The 21,138-nt window shown below is 36.8% G+C and overlaps 1 protein-coding gene across 1 annotated transcript in view; it reads right to left on the minus strand.

Annotated features, from left to right (window-relative positions):
• Positions 1 to 21,138, minus strand: part of LOC120861876 (B-cell scaffold protein with ankyrin repeats-like) — a 56,881-nt gene that overhangs the window by 14,447 nt on the left and 21,296 nt on the right. Inside the window, exon 4 of the mRNA XM_040237766.1 lies at positions 17,481 to 17,546. Coding sequence (XP_040093700.1) covers positions 17,481 to 17,546 — 66 coding nt within the window. The remainder of the gene's footprint in view (positions 1 to 17,480; positions 17,547 to 21,138) is intronic.

Genomic DNA, 21,138 nt, shown 5'->3' on the forward strand with positions numbered 1-21,138 from the left:
AATAAACATAACCTCTCTGGCTTTGAGAAAAGAGATCTCAACCAACATCCCAATGTCATAAGAGGTTTAGGATCATTTGAAAATTTATTCCTGAAAGATTTTAAAAAATAGTTTCTGGTTGTTTTGTAGTAGTAAACTGCTTCCTTTTCAAAAGAGTTTATTTTGAAGCATGCCATCTATTAGTTAAAGGAAATCAAACCTGAATATTCATTGGAAGGATTGGTGCTGAGGCTGAAGTTCTAATACTTTGAAGAGCCGACTCATTGGAAAAGCTCCTGATACTGGGAAAGATTGAGGGCAGGAGAAGGGGATGACAGAGGATGAGATGGTTGGATGGCATCACTGACTCAATGGACATGAGCAAACTCCAGGAAATAGTGGAGGACAGGGGAGCTGTCCTACAGGTTGTAAATAGTCAGACAAGGCTAAGCGACAGAACCTAACGACAATAACAACAACAAATGTATTAGTTGTCTGGCACAATGAGAACAGTAGGTGGTCTGATGTTTCACTGCTGCTGCTGCTGCTCAGTCACATCAGTCACGTCTGACTCTGTGCGACCTCATAGACGGCAGCCCACCAGGCTTACCCTGTCCCTGGGATTGTCCAGGCAAGAACACTGGAGTAGGTTGCCATTTCCTTCTCCAATGCATGAAAGTGAAAAGTGAAAGTGAAGTCGCTCAGTTGTGTCTGACTCTTAGCGACCCCATGGACCGCAGCCCACCAGGCTCCTCTGTCCGTGGATTTTCCAGGCAAGAGTACTGGCGTGGGCTGCCACTGCCTTCTCTGCTGATGTTTCACATGTGGCTACAAATACCACAGAGGACACTGGCCTGAGGCACACTGAGAGCAAACTGCAGACCACAGGTGAAGTCAGCATTCTATTTATTCCACACAGTGCTTCAAGCCATAAATGAAGCATATGCTTCTAGGGACTCTCTACTCTCCTGATCTCTGTTACTCCCTCTAAGTCTTTGGATGACATCACCCTTGTATTCCCCGCCTGGCTGCAGAACTCATTTGAGTTTTGTACTTTCTCATTTACATATTTCTATTATGTCTATACTTACTGCATAAGACCCGGCAACACACATCTTATATGCTATAAAATCCAAATATGCCCAGAGTCTAGAAGGAAAGAAGAGATAGTCCCACCAAGCTGCAGGCAGGTTGGAGGTGAGTAAGTTAGGTATATCCCTGGAGAAACTGCTCATTACTGGGAACTCGTTTTCAAGAAAGAATTAGATCACTATACTATAAATAAAATAAATTAAAAAATTATGAACTATTGATAGTAAAATAGATATTCTCTGAGATTATCACTCTAAGGAAGTATCAGTAATTCTGCTGAAACTGATTAGGGCTGGTGAGAATAACTTCCTGCTGCTGATTAAGGACTGGAACCTATAACTTGGTGCTCTCTCTGTATACACAGCTCTCCCCTGCTAATGTATCTTGGTCTTACATAGAAGAGAGTGGCAAATTAAAAAAAAAAGAAAGAAAGAAGTAGATCGTTTAGATTGTATCCAGACCAGGTTGATGAATATTTGGGAAATGGTGGGGGGGCATCATTTCAAATTCTATAGTATTAAAGATTCATTGATAGGATGGGTTAGTCTAGAAATGAGAAGTTCAAGTTCTTGACAGCAGTTTTAAGTATTTGATGGGAACTTGAGCTGTGAGGCAGTCTTGGAATGGCCTCTCATGTCTCTGTCAGTTTTGAGATTCCAGCAGTGACTCTCGGGAAGGGGGCACAGAGAGGGTTCCTTTCTGTAAAGATTCAGAAGCACATAAAACTGCTCCGTGGCCAATCATTCTGATTCCCATGGGGGTTTTCTTGGCTTATCTTTTGTCTTTAGAAGCCCTATTTCCCCAGGACTAACGAGATGCCAACAGATTCCACACTGTAAAGTTTTTCCTTCAGGGATGGTGGAGCATATGCAATCTCAGGGAACTGGAGAAGCAAAAGTCAGCTAGCAGCCAAAAGCACACAAAAGAATTGAGCTCTTGCTTCTTATACCACTTGCTTTTTATAGGCCTCCACGCTCCAATTCAATTCGTGAGATACCCTCTGCAGTAGAATTCTATGTGTCGTTCCTGCCAGAGTGCGGAGGTTTAGCTTCGTCATTTAACAGTTATGCCATTTAACTAGCACCTCACTTCTGTCATCCCTTTGCCTAAGTGTGAATCCATTTTTATCTCAAAAACTCATGCAGCTGGATTTTCTGCTTTTATAGAAGTTATCTCAAGCCATGTCTTCCCAGAAAATGGTCCCAGCTTCAGTTTCGCTATACGTGCAGGTTTAACTGAATTCAAAATATTGAATTATTTTATTAACATTCATTTCAATTATCCTTTCATATTTCAAATGTTAGCTACTAAAATATAAGCAAGATGACTTTTTTTTGAGGAGGCAGGGTTCAGTTTTGCATGGTTGTGCAGACAGAACGAAAGGACACAAGTTAGGAGTGACAAAATTCTAGACAGACTGAGTCCTGAAAGTGAGCTGTACAACTAGACTAATTTTACAAACATCTGCTTCTTCCTCTTTCTTTTTCACACTAAAAATATTAAAAACAATTGTCATGATAAATTACTATTAGGTATGACAAAGTTGCAAAGAAAAATGATTAGGCATTTTACCACCTTTCTTCCAAAGGGCAAACTAATCAAACCAAAACATGCAACCTATAATTTTTGATAGATTGCTTTATTGCATTTAGTTCATTATTTTATGGGGGATGTAAAGATTTTTCCTTCCTCCTCAAATTTATATTTATTATTAGTTTATTTTTATAAGAGTTAGTATGAAATAACATAATAGTATGTGTAACATAATCTTCACTGAAAAGCATTTGTCAGACTATTTGTACATATAGACAGACTCCTGTTCTCTTACTGTAAAAGCTTCAAGACAAACTACAGTTTCTAAAGTTTTCTTCCTTTCAGATCAATTTTTCTTTATAAGATTTTCCTTCTGATCAAGTTTTGGTCAAATAAACATCAAGCAATTCATCTGGTGGACATATGAACCTAGAGATTAGGTAAGAAAGCAAATTAAGCTTTTCATAAAAATTCTTTCTATTTCCAAGGGACTGGCTAGAAGAACATTTTTTCCTGAAAAATTGAAAGCAAACAACTTGACTGGTCAATGCCAAAGAATTTAAAATATGAAGTATTTACTTAATAAGTATTAGGTAGTCGTTAAAATAATATCAATACTTTAAAAGACCACGTGCAACAAAGAGTGTGCTTATTATACAAGAACAAGTACAAAAGCAGGATGCAAAATTGCATATATGGTAAAGTGTTAACCATATCAATACTGTACATATGTCAGTGAAAAAAAAGAACAAAAACTTAGTAATTTTATAATCTAAACCATTCTTTCACAGTTAGGGGATTCTTACGCCAATGTAATACTAGATACTATAGCTTTGCATTGCATAAGTAGTAGACCTTAACACACATGGGAAATGGTGATGCCTAAATCTCCTTTTTTTCCCTAAATGGTTACCTCATTTCAGCTCTTATTTATTTATCAGCTTTATAAATTTAAATGCGTTATTCCAAACTGTTGTGTCTCTCTGCAAAGGAAAAAAAGTCCTTTCAAAATGACTGGGATTTCCTTAAATTTATAAATTATTTTAGGAACGATTTAGTGTATTTAATCTATACATGTGAGAAAATGGTATCCTGGCCCTATTTAGCAGGAACTTTTTGTTTTCAGTGTATAGTGAATACTTTTTTTTTTTTTCTTTTATGATGTCTACAAAGTAATATTGTTGCTATCGTTCAGTTGCTACATTGTGTCTAACTCTTCATGACCCCATGGACTGCAGCAGGCCAGGCTCCCTGTCCTTCACTATCTCACAGAGTTTGCTCAAACTCATGTCCATTGAGTCAATGATGATGGGATGATTCATAAAATATGAAAATTCTGTTTTACTTGAGTTTGAAATAACTCAGTGACAAAACTTGGTAATCTTTTGAGTTAAAATTTATACAAACATTCCTTAGCTATTTGTTGTGTAGTATTTAAAAAATTCTATTCATCACTTGACATAATTTTTTATTGAGTTGACTTTGTTCTAGTAATGTACTCTATTATTTAGAGTAATTTCAGGGTCACAGTCAAATTGAGTAGAAGGATCAGAGATCGACACATACCTCCAGTCCCACGTATGTGTAGCCTCTGCCATTATCAACATCACCCACCAGAGTGGGATGTTTGTTGCCACTGATAAATCTGTACTGACACATCATTATCATCTGACATAATTCTGTTAATTAGCCTTTCTCGTTGAAAAGTCATATATTTTTAGACAGAAGAAAATAAACATTTCCTCTGATTCTTTATATTGACATTTTCTCATGACTGGTTTTCTTATTGGTGTTTTCTCTTGGCTAGATTTGCCAGAGGATTTGCTAATTTCCCTTTTAAAAATAAACTTTTAGATTTAGTCAACATTTCATATCTGTGAAATCAAGTTCTATTAATTTTCAACTTTTACTAGATTTATTTCATTGGTTTTATTACAGTTTTTTTCTTAGTGTTTACTTCCTTTGCATTCCTTTCATTGTTACTAACTAAAGATTATGGCTATAATGTTGCCTCTGCTTAACATATTGAGATCAGAAAGTGGGTTGAATAGGTCACATTTTTAATGAATTTTAAAAAACTCATACAGCACATTATCAATTAAAAAGCCTGAAAAGCATATGTTCTATTAAGCACAAACTGACATTATCTTAATTTTTTCTATTCTATTTTTTTTGCATTTTTACTATTTTATCAAAGATTCAAAGTATTTCTAACATGTCACTACTATTGTGGGTTTTGTCAGGTTCTTTTATTCTACCACATTTTATTTAAATATTATAATGTTTTAATATTTGCCTCATTAAAGAATGCTTTTATTTGGATGACAAGCCTTTATTTGGATTTCAGAATTTAAATAAATGAAGTCATATTCTTTGTCTAATACTTTTGCCGTGAATTATATTTTTTCTAAAATTAAGATTGAAAATAATTCCTTTGTTTCTGTTTCTGTAAGCAATCATTACTGACCATAAATTTTCAACTTTTGTTTTCTTTAGTATATTTATGCAGTATATATTTTAAAAGCAAGATGTAGTTTGCTTTTTCTTTTATCCAAATTTGAACCAACATCTGTTATAAAAGAAAAAATATAGAATGGTATTTAGAACCAAACAAGCAGAGGTACAAATTTCAGCTCTATCTTACCTGACCCTGTAAACTTCAGTTTGTCCAATACGTTTACTTACAGGGTTGTTGCAAAGGTTAATAATTATTTACACTTAATTCCATGTTTTATTGAATTCATTATTCACCACGAATTCTTTAACTCTATAACTTCTTTTCCAGCTTTTAATTTTACTGTCATTCCTTTATTTAGCAGATATTTTGGGGAATATTTTGATGATGACATAGAAATGCTATCTTTGAAAAAAATCTTGGATATCAAAAAAATCTATTTATTTTCTTCTTACATGAACAAACTAAACAACTAACAATCTAATTAGTAAGCTAACAAACTAATTAGCAAACTAAATATAAACTTCTTAGGTTGTGATCTTTTCCCAATAAGTCATGTAGTCCATTATGTCAAATTCTTGTTACACCATTCTCTAAGTTTTAAAACTGCCTTTTATTTTTAAAACAGAATATCTAAGTTAAGATATTTTGCCATTATTTTGGGATTGTTTCTTCATCTGTACAGTCAAAGCTATGGTTTTCCCAGTGACAGTTGGACCACAAAGAAGGCTGAGTACCTGACTGCTGAAGAATTGATGCTTCTTAATTGTGGTGTTGGAGAAGACTCTAGAGAGTCCTTTGGACTTCAAGGAGATCAAACCAGTCAATTCTAAAGGAAATCAACCCTGAGTATTCACTGGAAGGACTGATGATGAACTAAAATACTTTGGCCGCCTGATGGGAAGAGCCAACTCATTGAAAAAGACCCTGATTCTGGACAGGAGAAGACAGCGGTAGACGATGAGATGGGTGGATGGCATCACTGACTCAATGGACATGAGTTTGAGCAAATTCTGAGAAATAGCGAAGGACAGGAAAGCTTGGTGTGCTGCAGTTCATGGGATTGTAAAGAGTCGGACACGTCTTAGTGACTCAACAACAATCTAGCACTGATCCTGAAAGCTGAATAGTTTAGCTTAATTTAATAAATGAAAATTCAAAATAACTCATACTTCTTTTCAGTTATCTTCTAAAAAGTTAAAAGATTTGTAAAATGTTTCAGACTTAGACAATTACCAGTCATTAGTTGAGGTGTAGGGGGCATGCATGAATATTTCACATTATTTTTCTTCTGATAGCTTGATGGTTCTTGGGAAGATACAACCTCACTCATTAAATAAATTATTTATCAAAGTATAATTAACCTGAGTCTTCATGATGAAATTCTTTCTTTCCTTTGACATGGGTTTTGAAGTTATTATATTATTTATATATCCTCTTCTTCAATCTTCTTAAAAGAGAACACATCTATAAAATCTTGTTCAACAAGAGACTTGGTGGTATTTATCCTTTGTTTCCATTCCTTGTGTTCATATTAAATTTTTTTTCTGCTTCAGGACTACACAGGACTTTGGCAGGTGCAATTCACAACTCAAAATTCCAGGCCTTAGTGGTTTTGTCCAGTGTAACTTTGTTACTTATGGGAGGTGTGTGATTCTTTGGCAATATGTTCTGATAGGTCTACAAGCAACTGACTTCTTGAACAAACAGTAGTTCTTGCCCATCCCATCTTTCCATCACACAGCTTTCTTTATTGTAGGATCTCAGGCTGCTTTCTACTTAAGAGAACTACTTTTTCTGTGTGTATATGGAAAGACCAGAGCTGGAGTGGGGAGAACTTTTCAAAAACTAGCACTTGTGATACTGGGAAAGATTGAAGGCAAAAGGAAAAGGGGGTGACAGAGGATGAGATGGTTAGATGGTATCACTGACTCAGTGGACGTGAGTTTAAGCAAATTTCAGATCGTGAAGGACAGGTGAACCTGACATGCTGCAGTCCATGGGCTGCACATAGACACACAAAGAGACACAACTTAGCGACTGAACAACAACAACAAGTAGAGTGATAACTGGGGGCCAGAAGGTGAACTACTGATTTTATTTGTTTCAATCTCCTTTGTTCAACCTTAAAATTAATTGGATTAGTATCATTTTCTTTTTTACTATTAGCATTTTTTTTTCACTATTAGCTTTTTTAAAGTCTTTGTTTCTATTGTTATTAAGAATTGCATCATTTTGATGCCTTTCCTTCAGAAGCATTTCTGGAAGGCCACTGTGGGCTGTTGACACATCACCATTTTAGATAAGACCTCAGCTATTACACAAGTTTTTCCAGGTATGACTTTAACCAAAAAAAACTTCCATAAACAACACAACAAATAGAAATGTACGTTATACTGAAAAAGAGAATTGAAGCCATTATTCTTCTGCGGAGTACACATAACCATATTTTGATAATTTCCTCTTTTCTTTTTAATATATCAAGTATTGGCAAAAGCAGCCTGATGAAAATAGCTCAGGGACCAGTATTCTTTTTCCCACATACAGGTAATACCATCCGATTTCCCTAGGTCTCCTACTTACAGAAAATTCTATTATTTAACATTCATCGAACTGCTATAGCACTGGGAACTTAGAAAGCTCATATAAGATGGATTCCCTGACTATATCTTAAGAGCATGCACACTCCATGAAAAGACCTGCCAATAATGATTTTTCAGTCTGCGTTGAAGAATTAGTGGGTAGAGATTATATTACAAGTTGCAGACTCCAAAGCTTACAGGTGCCAAAGAGAATTATTGAGCAGAGAAGATTTAGTGCCTGCTTGTTAAACACATCTGAATAGTCTTGATTATCAATATTTTTTCTTTTAGGTTTTTGTTGATAGCATGATTCTCGTGATATATCTTATTTTCCCAGTTCTGACAGAATTATGAGTTTAGAGAAATGTATCTCATGTATAAGAAAACAATATGGAAAGCATGATGACAAATGATAATATCAAGTCATCTGTGGCATATGTCAAGAAACAAGAAAAAAGTCAAATAAATAACCTAACTCTACACCTAAAGCAACTTGAAAAGGAAGAATTGGAGAACCCCAGGGTTAGTAGAAAGAAAGAAATCTTAAAAATAAGGGCAGAAATAAATGCAAAAGAAACAAAAGAGACCATAGCAAAAATCAACAAAGCCAAAAGCTGGTTCTTTGAAAGGATAAATAAAATTGAAAAACCATTAGCCAGACTCATCAAGAAACAAAGGGAGAAAAATCAAATCAATAAAATTAGAAATGAAAATGGAGAGATCACAACAGACAGCACAGAAATATAAAGGAATGTAAGAGACTACTATTAACAATTATATGCCAATATAATGGACAATGTGGAAGAAATGGACAAATTCTTAGAAAAGTACAACTTTCCAAAACTGAACCAGGAAGAAGTAGAAAATCTTACCAGACCCATCACAAGCACAGAAATTGAAACTGTAATCAGAAATCTTCCAGCAAACAAAAGCCCAGGTCCAGATGGCTTCACAGCTGAATTCTACCAAAAATTTAGAGAAGAGCTAACACCTATCCTACTCAAACTCTTCCAGAAAATTGCAGAGAAAGGTAAACTTCCAAACTCATCCTGTGAGGCCACCATCACCCTAATACCAAAACCTGACAAAGATGCCACAAATAAAGAAAACTACAGGCCAATATCACTGATGAACATAGATGCAAAAATCCTCAACAAAGTTCTAGCAATCAGAATCCAACAACACATTAAAAAGATTATACACCATGACCAAGTGGGCTTTATCCCAAGGATGCAAGGATTCTTTAATATCCACAAATCAATCAATGTAATTCACCACATTAACAAATTGAAAAATAAAAGCCATATGATTATCTCAATAGATGAAGAGAAAGCCTTTGACAAAATTCAACATCCATTTATGATAAAAGCTCTTCATAAAGCAGGAATAGGAGCATATCTCAACATATTAAAAGCTATATATGACAAACCCACAGCAAACATTATCCTCAATGGTGAAAAATTGAAAGCATTTCCCCTCAAGTCAGGAACAAGACAAGGGTGCCCATTTTCACCACTACTATTCAACATAGTTCTGGAAGTTTGGGCCACAGCAATCAGAGCAGAAAAAGAAATAAAAGGAATCCAAATTGGAAAAGAAGAAGTAAAACTCTCACTGTTTGCAGATGACATGATCCTCTACATAGAAAACCCTAAAGACTCCACCAGAAAATTACTAGAGCTAATCAATGAATATAGTAAAGTTGCAGGATATAAAATCAACACACAGAAATCCCTTGCATTCCTATACACTAATAATGAGAAAATAGAAAAAGAAATTAAGGTAACAATTCCATTCACCATTGCATCGAAAAGAATAAAATACTTAGGAATATACTTACCTAAAGAAACTAAAGACCTATATATAGAAAACTATAAAACACTGGTGAAAGAAATCAAAGAGGACACTAATAGATGGAGAAATATACCATGTTCATGGATTGGAAGAATCAATATAGTGAAAATGAGTATACTACCCAAAGCAATCTTCAGATTCAATGCAATCCCTATCAAGCTACCAGTGGTATTTTTCACAGAGCTAGAACAAATAATTTCACAGTTTGTATGGAAATACAAAAAACCTCGAATAGCCAAAGCAATCTTGAGAAAGGAGAATGGAACTGGAGGGATCAATCTGCTTGACTTCAGGCTCTACTACAAAGCCACAGTCATCAAGACAGTATGGTACTGGCACAAAGACAGAAATATAGATCAACAGAACAAAATAGAAAGCCCAGAGATAAATCCACACACCTATGGGCACCTTATCGTCGACAAAGGAGGCAAGAATATACAATGGATTAAAGACAGTCTCTTTAACAAGTGGTCCTGGGAAAACTGGTCAACCACTTGTAAAAGAATGAAACTAGAACACTTTCTAACACCATACACAAAAAATAAACTCAAAATGGATTAAAGATCTAAACATAAGACCAGAAACTATAAAACTCCTAGAGGAGAACATAGGCAAAACACTCTCTGACATAAATCACAGCAGGATCCTTTATGACCCACCTCCCAGAATATTGGAAATAAAAGCAAAAATAAACAAATGGGACCTAATCAAAACTAAAAGCTTCTGCACAACAAAGGAAACTATGAGCAAGGTGAAAAGACAGCCTTCTGAGTGGGAGAAAATAATAGCAAATGAAGCAGCTGACAAACAACTAATCTCAAAAATATACAAGCAACGTATGCAGCTCAATTCCAGAAAAATAAACGACACAATCAAAAAATGGGCCAAAGAACTAAATAGACATTTCTCCAAAGAAGACATACAGATGGCTAAACATATGAAAAGATGCTCAACATCACTCACTATCAGAGAAATGCAAATCAAGACCACAATGAGGTACCATTTCACACCAGTCAGAATGGCTGCGATTCAAAAGTCTGCAAGCAATAAATGTTGGAGAGGGTGTGGAGTAAAGGGAACCCTCTTACACTGTTGGTGGGAATGCAAACTAGTACAGCCACTATGGAGAACAGTGTGGAGATTCCTTAAAAAACTGGAAATAGAACTGCTTTATGACCCAGCAATCCCACTGCTGGGGATACACACCAAGGAAACCAGAATTGAAAGAAAGACGTGTGTACCCCAATGTTCATCTCAGCACTGTTTATAATAGCCAGGACATGGAAGCAACCTAGATGTCCATCAGCAGATGAATGGATAAGAAAGCTGTGGTACATATACACAATGGAGTATTACTCAGCCATCAAAAAGAATAAGTTTGAATCAGTTCTAATGAGGTGGATGAAACTGGAGCCAAATATACAGAGTGAAGTAAGCCAGAAAGAAAAACACCAATACAGTATACTGACACATATATATGGAATTTAGAAAGATGGTAACGATAACCCTGTATACGAGACAGCAAAAGAGATGCAGATGTACAGAACAGACTTTTTGACTCTGTGGGAGAGGGAGAGGGTGGGATGATTTGGGAGAATGGCTTTGAAACATGTATAATATCATATAAGAAGTGAATTGCCAGTCTAGGTTCGATGCAGGATACAGGATGCTTGGGGCTGGTGCACTGGGATGACCCAGAGGGATGGTATAGGGAGGGAGGTGGGAGGGGGGTTCAGGAGTGTGAACTTATGTACACCTGTGGCAGATTCAGGTTGATGTATGGCAAAACCAATACAGTATTTTAAAGTAAAAAAAATAAAAATTTAATTTAATTTAATTAAAAAAAAAGTCATCTGTGGCAAATGATATAGTAATACAATAGGGAGTGGTTGGAGATTTGAATTTTCACATGAGACAGATTAAAACATGGTTTAAACATGACAAAAATTGAAAGGTTTAATCATGACAAAAAGTTGAAATTACATTGTGCACATTATTTCTTAAATATAATACATTTAGAGGCCAGGTTTGACCACAGTATGGCCTGAGAAACAGTTCCTTTTGGTTAGATTTTGTGTTTTTTTTTGTGTGTGTGTGTTGGTTCGAGGTGATTATTATTATAGCACATGGCTGTTCTCATGGGTTCCACTTGTTGTCCATGTCTAAGGTAGGACATACGCAATCAAATTCTAGAAGCCCTACAAAAAATTCGTATGCTCACTTAGGACTGAGAGTTACTTGGATAGGCAGCTGGTTAGGGTGGATGTGATCCTCCTCCCTCCTCCCTACTACCCCCATCCCTCAAAAATACGGTTTGCCTTCCAAGCATGACAGCAACAACACACGCTTGATGAGATTATTATTATTTCATGGTGTGACTGGACATATCTGTGGCCATGCCCAGAGGGGCAGTTAAGGATGCTAAGAACGCTAAACCTCATCAATTACCATGCATCATCTTTGAGGTCTGACTATGCTAATAAAATGGGATGATTCTGGTGAAGATAGAAAAAGGCTCCTTGGTATAGCCCATGAAAAAAGATACAATTGGGAAAAAAGTTGTAACAGGTCTGGGAGACATGAACAATCTTTACCTCAGACTCTTATATTATTTTGTGAGGCAGGAAAAATAAACCAGATATTTCCATGTCCCTGAAGCTCTTGTATTCCTCCAGCACGCTCTGACTTGATCATGATCACCTGCTAGTCTTCTAATCACTAATTATGTTTTATAGAAACTTCATTATTTGGCAAGTGTCTAATGAATGCAAGCATTCTTGTCACTTGGAAGGAGGCTCCCCATATTATAGATTTAATAGATTGGAGTTGAGGGTTATAAGTCAGTCCTCCATGAGCTTAGTTAATAAGACTCAGACATCAAAACTCTGATTGATTCCAAACCCACTGCCAAAATTCAGTTCTCTGGTTAGCCACGTTGAGGAGCAAACCCTTGACCATTCCATGGTGCTCAATTTTGGGAAGTGGGTGGTGGCAGCATATTTTGGGGACAACGCTCTGGTATTGATTTAAAATTTTTCTAATTTTAAAAGTAATTTGGAAAAACTGACTTTAAGACTGAATTTTGATGGGAACTTCTAATCTGTGATCCAAAGTCCTCAGCATTTTTCTTTTTTTTTTTTTTTGAAAATGTGAAAACTGAGTTGAAGAAATCTGTTTAGTTTCCATGGAAATGGTGCCAATTAATTTTTTTCCTTTTCCTCAGGAAAATTCCTTGACTTAGCAACAACGAAACTTCCTGGCAATCCCTTGGCAGTCTTCAACATAGGGCATCTGAAATGTCTGTACTTGCAATGGAAAAATAGTTGGCTCTCATAATTCCTTTCCTTTCAGTAAAAAAATAATATATACTGAAATAATTGAATAATTTCCTTAACCTTTAGAGAACCTGTCCAGTCTCTTCAAAAAATCTTGACTCTGACAAACACTTCACACAAGGGTCTTTTGTTGTTGTTGTTGTTGTTCTCTACCAAATAGTTTATCATTGGTGAAGTATGTATTACTTTTCCTATTACACCATGAAATCCCAGGATATTTAAGGAGTATTCATTAATTTAGGCATAAGCAGTTTTGGTTGCTAAGTATGTCCTATGGTCTGGATGGTCATAAATATCTGAAAAGGTTTAGAGAAGAATGGTTGGACAGAGTAAGTCCATTAGGTATTTGATTTTTAAAAATTTCTTTCCAACTGTTCTTTTTTAAAAAAATATTTGTTTAATTTGTTACGATATTGTGCCTGTTTTATGTTTTTGTTTGTTGGTGGAGAGGCATGTGGGATCCTAGCTTCCCTGCCAGGGATGAAACTTGCACCCCCTACATTGAAAGGTGAAGTCTCAACCACTGGACTGCCAGGGAAGTCCCCCTTCCCAGTTATTGTTGTTTTTTTCTCTAGATTCTGATTTCAGATTGCAGTCACCAGAAAGGCTTTGCTTTTTTCCTTTACATTTTGTAAGATGTAATGTTTCTCTATCCTTGAAAACAGAACAATATTCTTTTCCATTCTGCTGAATTACTGATGTCCACAGTTAAAGGAACCAAGAAAGGAACTGCTTTAAGTTGACTAATCAAAAATATCATCAATAATTGGATTGAAATATCTAGACAGAAAAGTTCACACAAAAATTCAATTAAAATTTTCAGTATCTTAATCCCCAAGAATTAAAAAATAAATCAAGTTATCATTGATCTTGAGGAAGCAAATTAAGTAACAGGATATGGACAGATGTTAACCCAATAAAATATTTTATAATTTAGGTTCTTGTTTCCTTTCATTCCCTCTGCCCCTTTTCTTCTGAGTAAACAAGGGATTACTCTTCTATACTTATGGTAGAATAATAATAGATTTCATACAGCCTTCCAAAACATCAGCAGCCTTTCCTTATATTGCTCTCTGTGGACAACCAGAGGATAATACATCAGGCATTCTGAGATCCCTTCATTACACTTGCCACTTGTTACCTTCTTCCATCTCCTGTGGCCTTCTTCACATCATCCCCTTAATTATAACATGATTTAATTGAAGTATGATAATTGAATAATTTGCTAAAAATGCTTCATGGGAACTTTCTCCTAAAGAGCTCAAAGCATCCCCTCTCTTTATTCTTTCCAGAGTTCTGTGAGATGTGTGGAGGAGTCCAGATAGGAATAATCTTCTCTACTTTAATTCTTCAATAACTGTGTGATCCAAGCTGTACAATGCTCTCACATGGAGTTCTGCAACTATTTCTTAAGAGAGCTAAAGGCACAGTGGGAGATAAGAGTACACTTAAAAAGATATTTCTTTCCCTTCAAAATAAGAAATCATTAGATATAAAAAACTGCCCAGTAAGGAGTTTTTTGCATATGAGTTTATGAGCAGTATATCCAAGTGATTTGTGGGAGACTGGAAGTTCAAGCTCATCATGAGCTGCATTCAAATACCATGTATTTGTTGGAAGAATGATATAAGCACAATGTTGCTGTCATGAGAAAAGCCACTTGAAGTGATGGGTGAAGATTATTCATTTAAGGACACACCTTTCTTTGGAGGATGATCCAGGGCATCCCAGGAGAAGTCCACTGAGGTTATGTATTCAACAGGTCAACAGGTGTTAGAAGTTGGTGCAACCAGTACCTCGCCATTTACATAATGGAACAAAAAGAGACTATGGAAGTGGTTAGTGGCTGCTGGTAAAATAACTTCTAGCTTTATTTTAATGTCTGTCTCAGTGATTTACAGGTAACGATTCTAAGGCAACATTACTTGGAGGCCTTACAAATAGCTGAGAAAAGAAGAGAAGCTAAAGGCAAAGGAGAAAAGGAAAGATATATCCATTTGAATGCAGAGTTCCAAAGAATAGCAAGGAGAGATAAGAAAGCCTTCCTCAGTGATCAATGCAAAGAAATAGAGTAAAACAATAGAATGGGAAAGATGAGAGATCTATTCAAGAAAATTAGAGATACCAAGGGAACATTTCATGCAAAGATGGACTCAGTAATGGACAAAAATGGTATGGACCTAAAAGAAGCAGAAGATATTAAGAAGAGGTTGCAAGGATACATAGAAGAACTAAACAAAAAAATCTTCAAGACCCAGATAACCACAATAGTGTGATCACTCACCTAGAGCCAGACATCCTGGAATGTGAAGTCAAGTGGGCCTTAGGAAGCATCACTATGAACAAAGCTACTGGAGGTGATTCAATTCCAGTTGAGCTATTTCAAATCCTAAAAGATGATGCTGTGAAAGTGCTGCACTCAATATGCCAGCAAATTTGGAAAACTCAGCAGTGGCCACAGGAATGGAAATGGTGTTTTCATTTCAATTGCAAAGAAAGGCAATGCCAAAGAATGTTCAAAATATTGCACAGATGCACTCATCTCACATGCTAGCAAAGTAATGCTCAAAATCCACCAAGCCAGGCTTCAACAGTAGTGAACTGTGAAATTCCAGATGTTCAAGGTGGATTTAGAAAAGGCAGAGGAACCAGAGATCAAATTGCCAACATATGTTGGATCATCAAAAAAGCAAGAGAGTTCCAGAAAAACATCTATTTCTGCTTTATTGACTATGCCAAAGCCTTTGACTGTGTGGATCCCAACAGATTGTGGAAAATTCTGAAAGAGATGGGAATACCAGACCACCTGACCTGCCTCCTGAGAAATCTGTACTCAGGTCAAGAAGCAACAGTAAGAACTGGACATGGTACAACAGACTAGTTCCAAATTGGGAAAGGAGTGTGTCAAAGCTGTAGATTGTCACCCTGCTTATTTAACTTATATGCAGAGTACATCATGAGAAATGCCAGGGTGGATGAAGCACAAGTTGGAATCAAGACTGCCAGGAGAAATATCAATAACCTCAGATATGCAGATGACACCACCTTTATGGAAGAAAGCAAAGAGGAACTGAAAAGCCTCTTGATGAAAGTGATATAGGAGAGTGAAAAAGTTGGCTTAAAGATCAACATTCAGAAAACTAAGATCATGGCATCTGGTCCCATCACTTCATGGCAAATAGATGGGGAAACCATGGAAACAGTGACAGACTTTATTTTCTTGGGCTCCAAAATCACTGCAGATAGTAACTGCAGCCATGAAATTAAAAAATGCTTGCTCCTTGGAAGAAAAGCTATGACCAACCTAGACAGCATATTAAAAAGGAGAGACATTATTTTGCCAACAAAGGTCCATCTAGCGAAAGCTACAGTTTTTCCAGTAGTCAAGTATGGATGTGAGAATTAGACTATAAAGAAAGTTGATTGTCGAAGAATTGATGCTTTTGAGCTATGGTGTTGGAGAAGACTCTTGAGAGTCCCTTGGACTGCAAAGAGATCCAACCATTCAATCCTAAAGGAAATCAGTCCTGAATATTCATTGGAAGGACTGATGCTGAAGCTGAAGCTCCAATACTTAGGCCATCTGATGCTAAGAACTGTCTCATTGGAAAAGAACCTGATGCTGGGAAAGACTGAAGGCAGGAGGAGAAGGGGATGATGGAGGATGAGATGGTTGAATGGTATCACCTACTCAATGGATGAGTTTGAATAAGCTCTGGGAGTTGGTGATGGACAGGGAAGCCTGGCATGCTGCAGTCCATGGGGTCACAAAGAGTCAGACACAACTGAGCGACTGAACTGAACTGACTTTGGAGTGACGTTATTTCAGAAGCGGGTTGAGGTTAAAAGCATTAGTACGTGTTCTTTGATTATCAAAGCGTCCAGCACTACCTCCATTTCTGCCGCCGTTTATGTTCTGCATTTCTGAATCTTAACCAAGGGTTTATTATCAGAAAAATATTATTATAAATCACCTGCTAGAGTCTCTCTTTTCAAAAGGAACCAAGTGTATCAGAGAAGACTGGAAGCAGCCACCTCCTATGGGACCAGAGGAAAACATTCCTCCTGTGTCAGATGCCTGTGTAGCTACAATTTTTATTTCTTTTCTGCATTACAAATAAATAATTATTTAAAAGAAAAACATAAAAAACAAAAAACATTGGATCCAGTGCCTAAGGCAAGAGAACCGTGAGAAAAGGTTACAATCTTTGACTGGAGTTCAATGCAGAGCACAGAAATCCCATGCTGGTCTCCTCTGGGGAATCAGTCATCTGCCCCTCCTACCAAGTTAAGCTCTAGAGACTTCTCTCTAAAGGTCTCTGAGGTGTGTGAGAGAATTTGTCTTACTTGACTCTCCTAGAGCTGTGATAACAAACAGCATCATCAACATCACCACAAATATCCTCATAAGGCCTTTGTTAATTTCTTTCCTTTTGTTAATTAAAATAATTTGCTTTTATTAACTAAAAGAATATTCTTGCATTAATCTTTTTATGGAAAAGTTACTTTGGGTAAGATAGTGACTTAAGAGTAAAATTAATCAAGTGCACAGTTATTTACTTCTATCTCAGGAGACTTGAGTCAGTATTCATAAAACTTCTTTAACTCTTACTTAAAGATGATTTAAAAAGCTGAAGTTCATATCAATACCTTGTTTCTTAGGACCATGGAACTTGTCACTATCAGATTGTCTTCTGGCAGCCTTTTGTTGAAACACTGTAAAACATAGAACACATATTATTTATTGAACAGAAACATTAAAAAGAACATCCTGTAGAAGACTCTAGGAAACTAGAATGCAATACTTCATTTTCCTTAGTAACAATTCCTGAATTGTATTATTATTTTAGTAGGAGGATTATTAGATTTACAATTTTCTCATTTGTGCAGCTTATCAGTCATTTCAAAAAGCCTCTTCTTTGCTCAGAGTAGTATAATACTGATGGAACGCCTCATTAAACTGTTTAAATCAAGATATGATTCCATTTTGATATCAGGTAAAGATAAAAGCTGCATTTTGTTAAAATTGATTAATGGTAAAATCATGTGAAAAATTCCATTTGTATAGAAATTACTCATGCTGACTTTTTGGTGATAAGCAAGGATAATAGACTGTTTCTTCTTAAACAGATGAAAAGACTGCTGTATTTCACAGATGTAATAATAAAAAAGACACTTTATTCTTGCATCATCTAGCTAGACCTCAGACCTATTAAAGTAGCTTATTCAAATTACTTCATTATCTGAAAAGTGCTTTGTTCTCATTTATTATTTCTCACACAGAATTCTGTGAGACAAGTCAGCATTACCCCATTTTGCAGATGAAAGATAAGATTGATTGTTTAGTATTTATTGAGTACCCACAAAGTTCTGTATACCTTCTGGCATTTGTTAATGAAAAAGTCTACTGCTTGACTCTAGAAACTGAACATCCCAGAATCCCATTTATTTTTAATGGGTAGGCTAAACTACAGAGTTTGGGAACTGCAAGAGGCCTTGGAGGACGGATCCAATGTCATATATTTACAGATGAGGAAGGTGGAAAAACTAACATTTAAAAGGGCTACATAATATCGAAACAATCCCAGAACTGTTGGTGGAGATGTGAGTTGGACTCTCAAGCCTTGCACTTCAATCTATTGTGTGGTTCGTCACAGCACTGCTGTCTCTCGTCTTCCATAATCCATAACGGAGGACATACTGTTCAGGGAATATAACTGATATTTTATTACCTATCAATGGAGTCTAATCTTTGAAAACTGTGAATCACTATGTTGAACACCTGTAACTTACAGAATATTGCACGTCAACTATTCTCCAATAAAGAAAAGGAATTAGAAATCACACAAGGAAACAAACCACAGTGAGACAAAGTCAGCAAAACAGCATATCAAGAACTAAATGTAATGAAACACTCTGAAAGAAACTGTAAAATAAGTATGTTCTGTCAAAAGAAAAACAGCAAAGAAGAAGCCCTAGAGAGAGGATTAAAAAGAACCTTAGGGTTGGACTTTCCTGTGGTCCAGTGGTTAAGACTTCACACTTTCAATCCAAGAAGCGGGAGTTTAGTCCCTGGTCAGGGAACTAAGATCCCACATGCCACGTGGTGTGGCCAAAAAGAGAAAGAACCTTACGGCATTTCCCACATGCTTGTGTCTCTGCTTCCCAAACAGCTGCCTGGGAGTCCATGGGGTAGCCCGACCGAGGCACACAGGAGTCGGAGTGTTCCTGCCGGGATCTAGCCCCCACAGGATCCAAGGAAACCCGAAGGAGGAATGGCATCGGGGATTGATTTAGAGAGAGATAGGTAAGGAAAGAATGTTGTAGATAAGAAAATAGAGGAGAGAAGAAAAGAGGCTGATGTTCCTTGGTTTATACAGAAAATCAATAAAGTCTCAAGACCAGAGACTTGCACCATCTACGTAAGGCCACAGGTGCCCTCCTGGTCTCCCGAGGGAGTGAAGACGCAGGGCGCCTTCCCGTTCAGGTCTTAGAAACCCAGGCAAGTAAGTAGACACGGCGGACCTCTGTACTTCAGATGGGAACTAGCCTGAAAGAGAGAGTAAGAGGAGGAAAATGATTGACATGAGGAGACCAAGCCGCTTTGATGAGCGAGATCCATAGCTTTATTTTCAAAAGGTACTTATATACTCTTTTTGTACATAGAGGGAAATGAAAGATGCAAGGTCATACAAAGTCAGCCCAACATTCCAGCAGTTTTGCCCTTATCGAAACCAGGATTTTTCTACATACCTTTTCCACAAATGATGTTGTGTACAGTATCTTCTGGCCTTGGAGGCCTGTGAACATTTTATGACCCTCTTTTGATAAAGGCTGCTCAACCAGAAAACTTATTTTCCCTCAAAGTGTTTTTTCTTTATATTTCTAATCTATGTCAGCCTCAGAAAATGCCAAACAGAGTTACGTTTTTCACAGAGCAAGGTGCAATGAGTTACAAGAAAGAACCAATTAGCTGAAAAGTCTGATGTGGTTAAATTCAAGGATACACTTGTTTTTCTTACATTCTCACTATGTTAACTAATGCATTCCCAGGTGCACAGTGGATAAGAGATATGGGAACTTAGCAACAAGCATTGGCCCAATAATGAAATCCTACATTAGCACTACTCTAATAACTTTTAACCCTTTGAAAGGCTCTATGTTTTAGGCTTTCTGTGCCTCTCACAGTTGGGAGGCTGTAAATAATCACATGCATAGCTGTAAGAGTCTCAATATACCTGCCGAGCAAGCTAGAATGCTAACAGAGGGGGTTTGATTTGAAATATTCCTCTCATGTCCAGGAGACTTATTAGCTATAGCCCTAAGTTGATTTTCTCCAGAGAAAGGTGGTCAGGGTTAGCCCCCTGTTAATGTCAGAGGAGTTGGTGAAAGTCATGAAACAGTAAAACAGACAGATTCCAGTTTTGGGGTAGATGCTCAAGAAAGCCTAGGGAGCCCCTTGAGTTCTGAAGCCTTGCTTAGCAGTTCTCTTCCACATGACCTTGTCATGGGTGGGATCTCCTGTGGTGGCTCCCGGCATGTTCCAACCGGATGGATGGCGCTTGACCACTCTGCTTGGGAGATGCATCCCAGCGGTATTTTGGCTTCTTTGATTTTAGTATTCTTTAAACTGATTTAATATCAAGGTCATATCTGTGAGGAATTCAGATAGCACTTTTTCAAATTTAAGGAAGTTCCCTTTGTGTGTGCATGCTAAGTCACTTCAGTCGTGTCTGACTCTTTGTGACCCTATGGACTGTAGCCCACCAGGCTCTTCTGTCCGTGGGGATTCTCCAGGTAAGCATACTGGAGTCCTCCAGGGGATCTTCCTGACTCAGGGACTGAATCCACATTGCTTATGTGTCATGCACTGGCAGGTGGGTTCTTTACCACTAGTGCTACCTGGGAAGCCCCAAGAATGTTCCCTAAACCATATCAAATCAACTATTATTTATTATGCATATATACTTTGCCAGCTGTTGTCAGTAGAAAGGGTACCCTGCTCTACTGTCTTCCTTCAAATAGGAGAAGCAAATATAGTTTCAGTGTATGATGTGTTTAAGAGAAATTACACACATGAAATAACATTTTTGGTTGCAAATCAATTTTCTGCTTCAAGTTAGTATTTGGAAAACATGCTAAATATAACTTACTGGCAAGTTCTGGGATTTGTGGCTTACATTTTTTCTCAAATAAAATATACTGATGTATATATGGTATATGAATATATTTTAGGATAATAAAAGCATTTTTACAACTGGTGCTTGATTTTTTTCATTGGCCAGTTCTAAAAGTCTTGAAAAAATAA

This window comes from Oryx dammah, unplaced genomic scaffold (assembly GCF_014754425.2).
Source record: "Oryx dammah isolate SB20612 unplaced genomic scaffold, SCBI_Odam_1.1 HiC_scaffold_3, whole genome shotgun sequence".
Taxonomy (NCBI): domain Eukaryota; kingdom Metazoa; phylum Chordata; class Mammalia; order Artiodactyla; family Bovidae; genus Oryx; species Oryx dammah.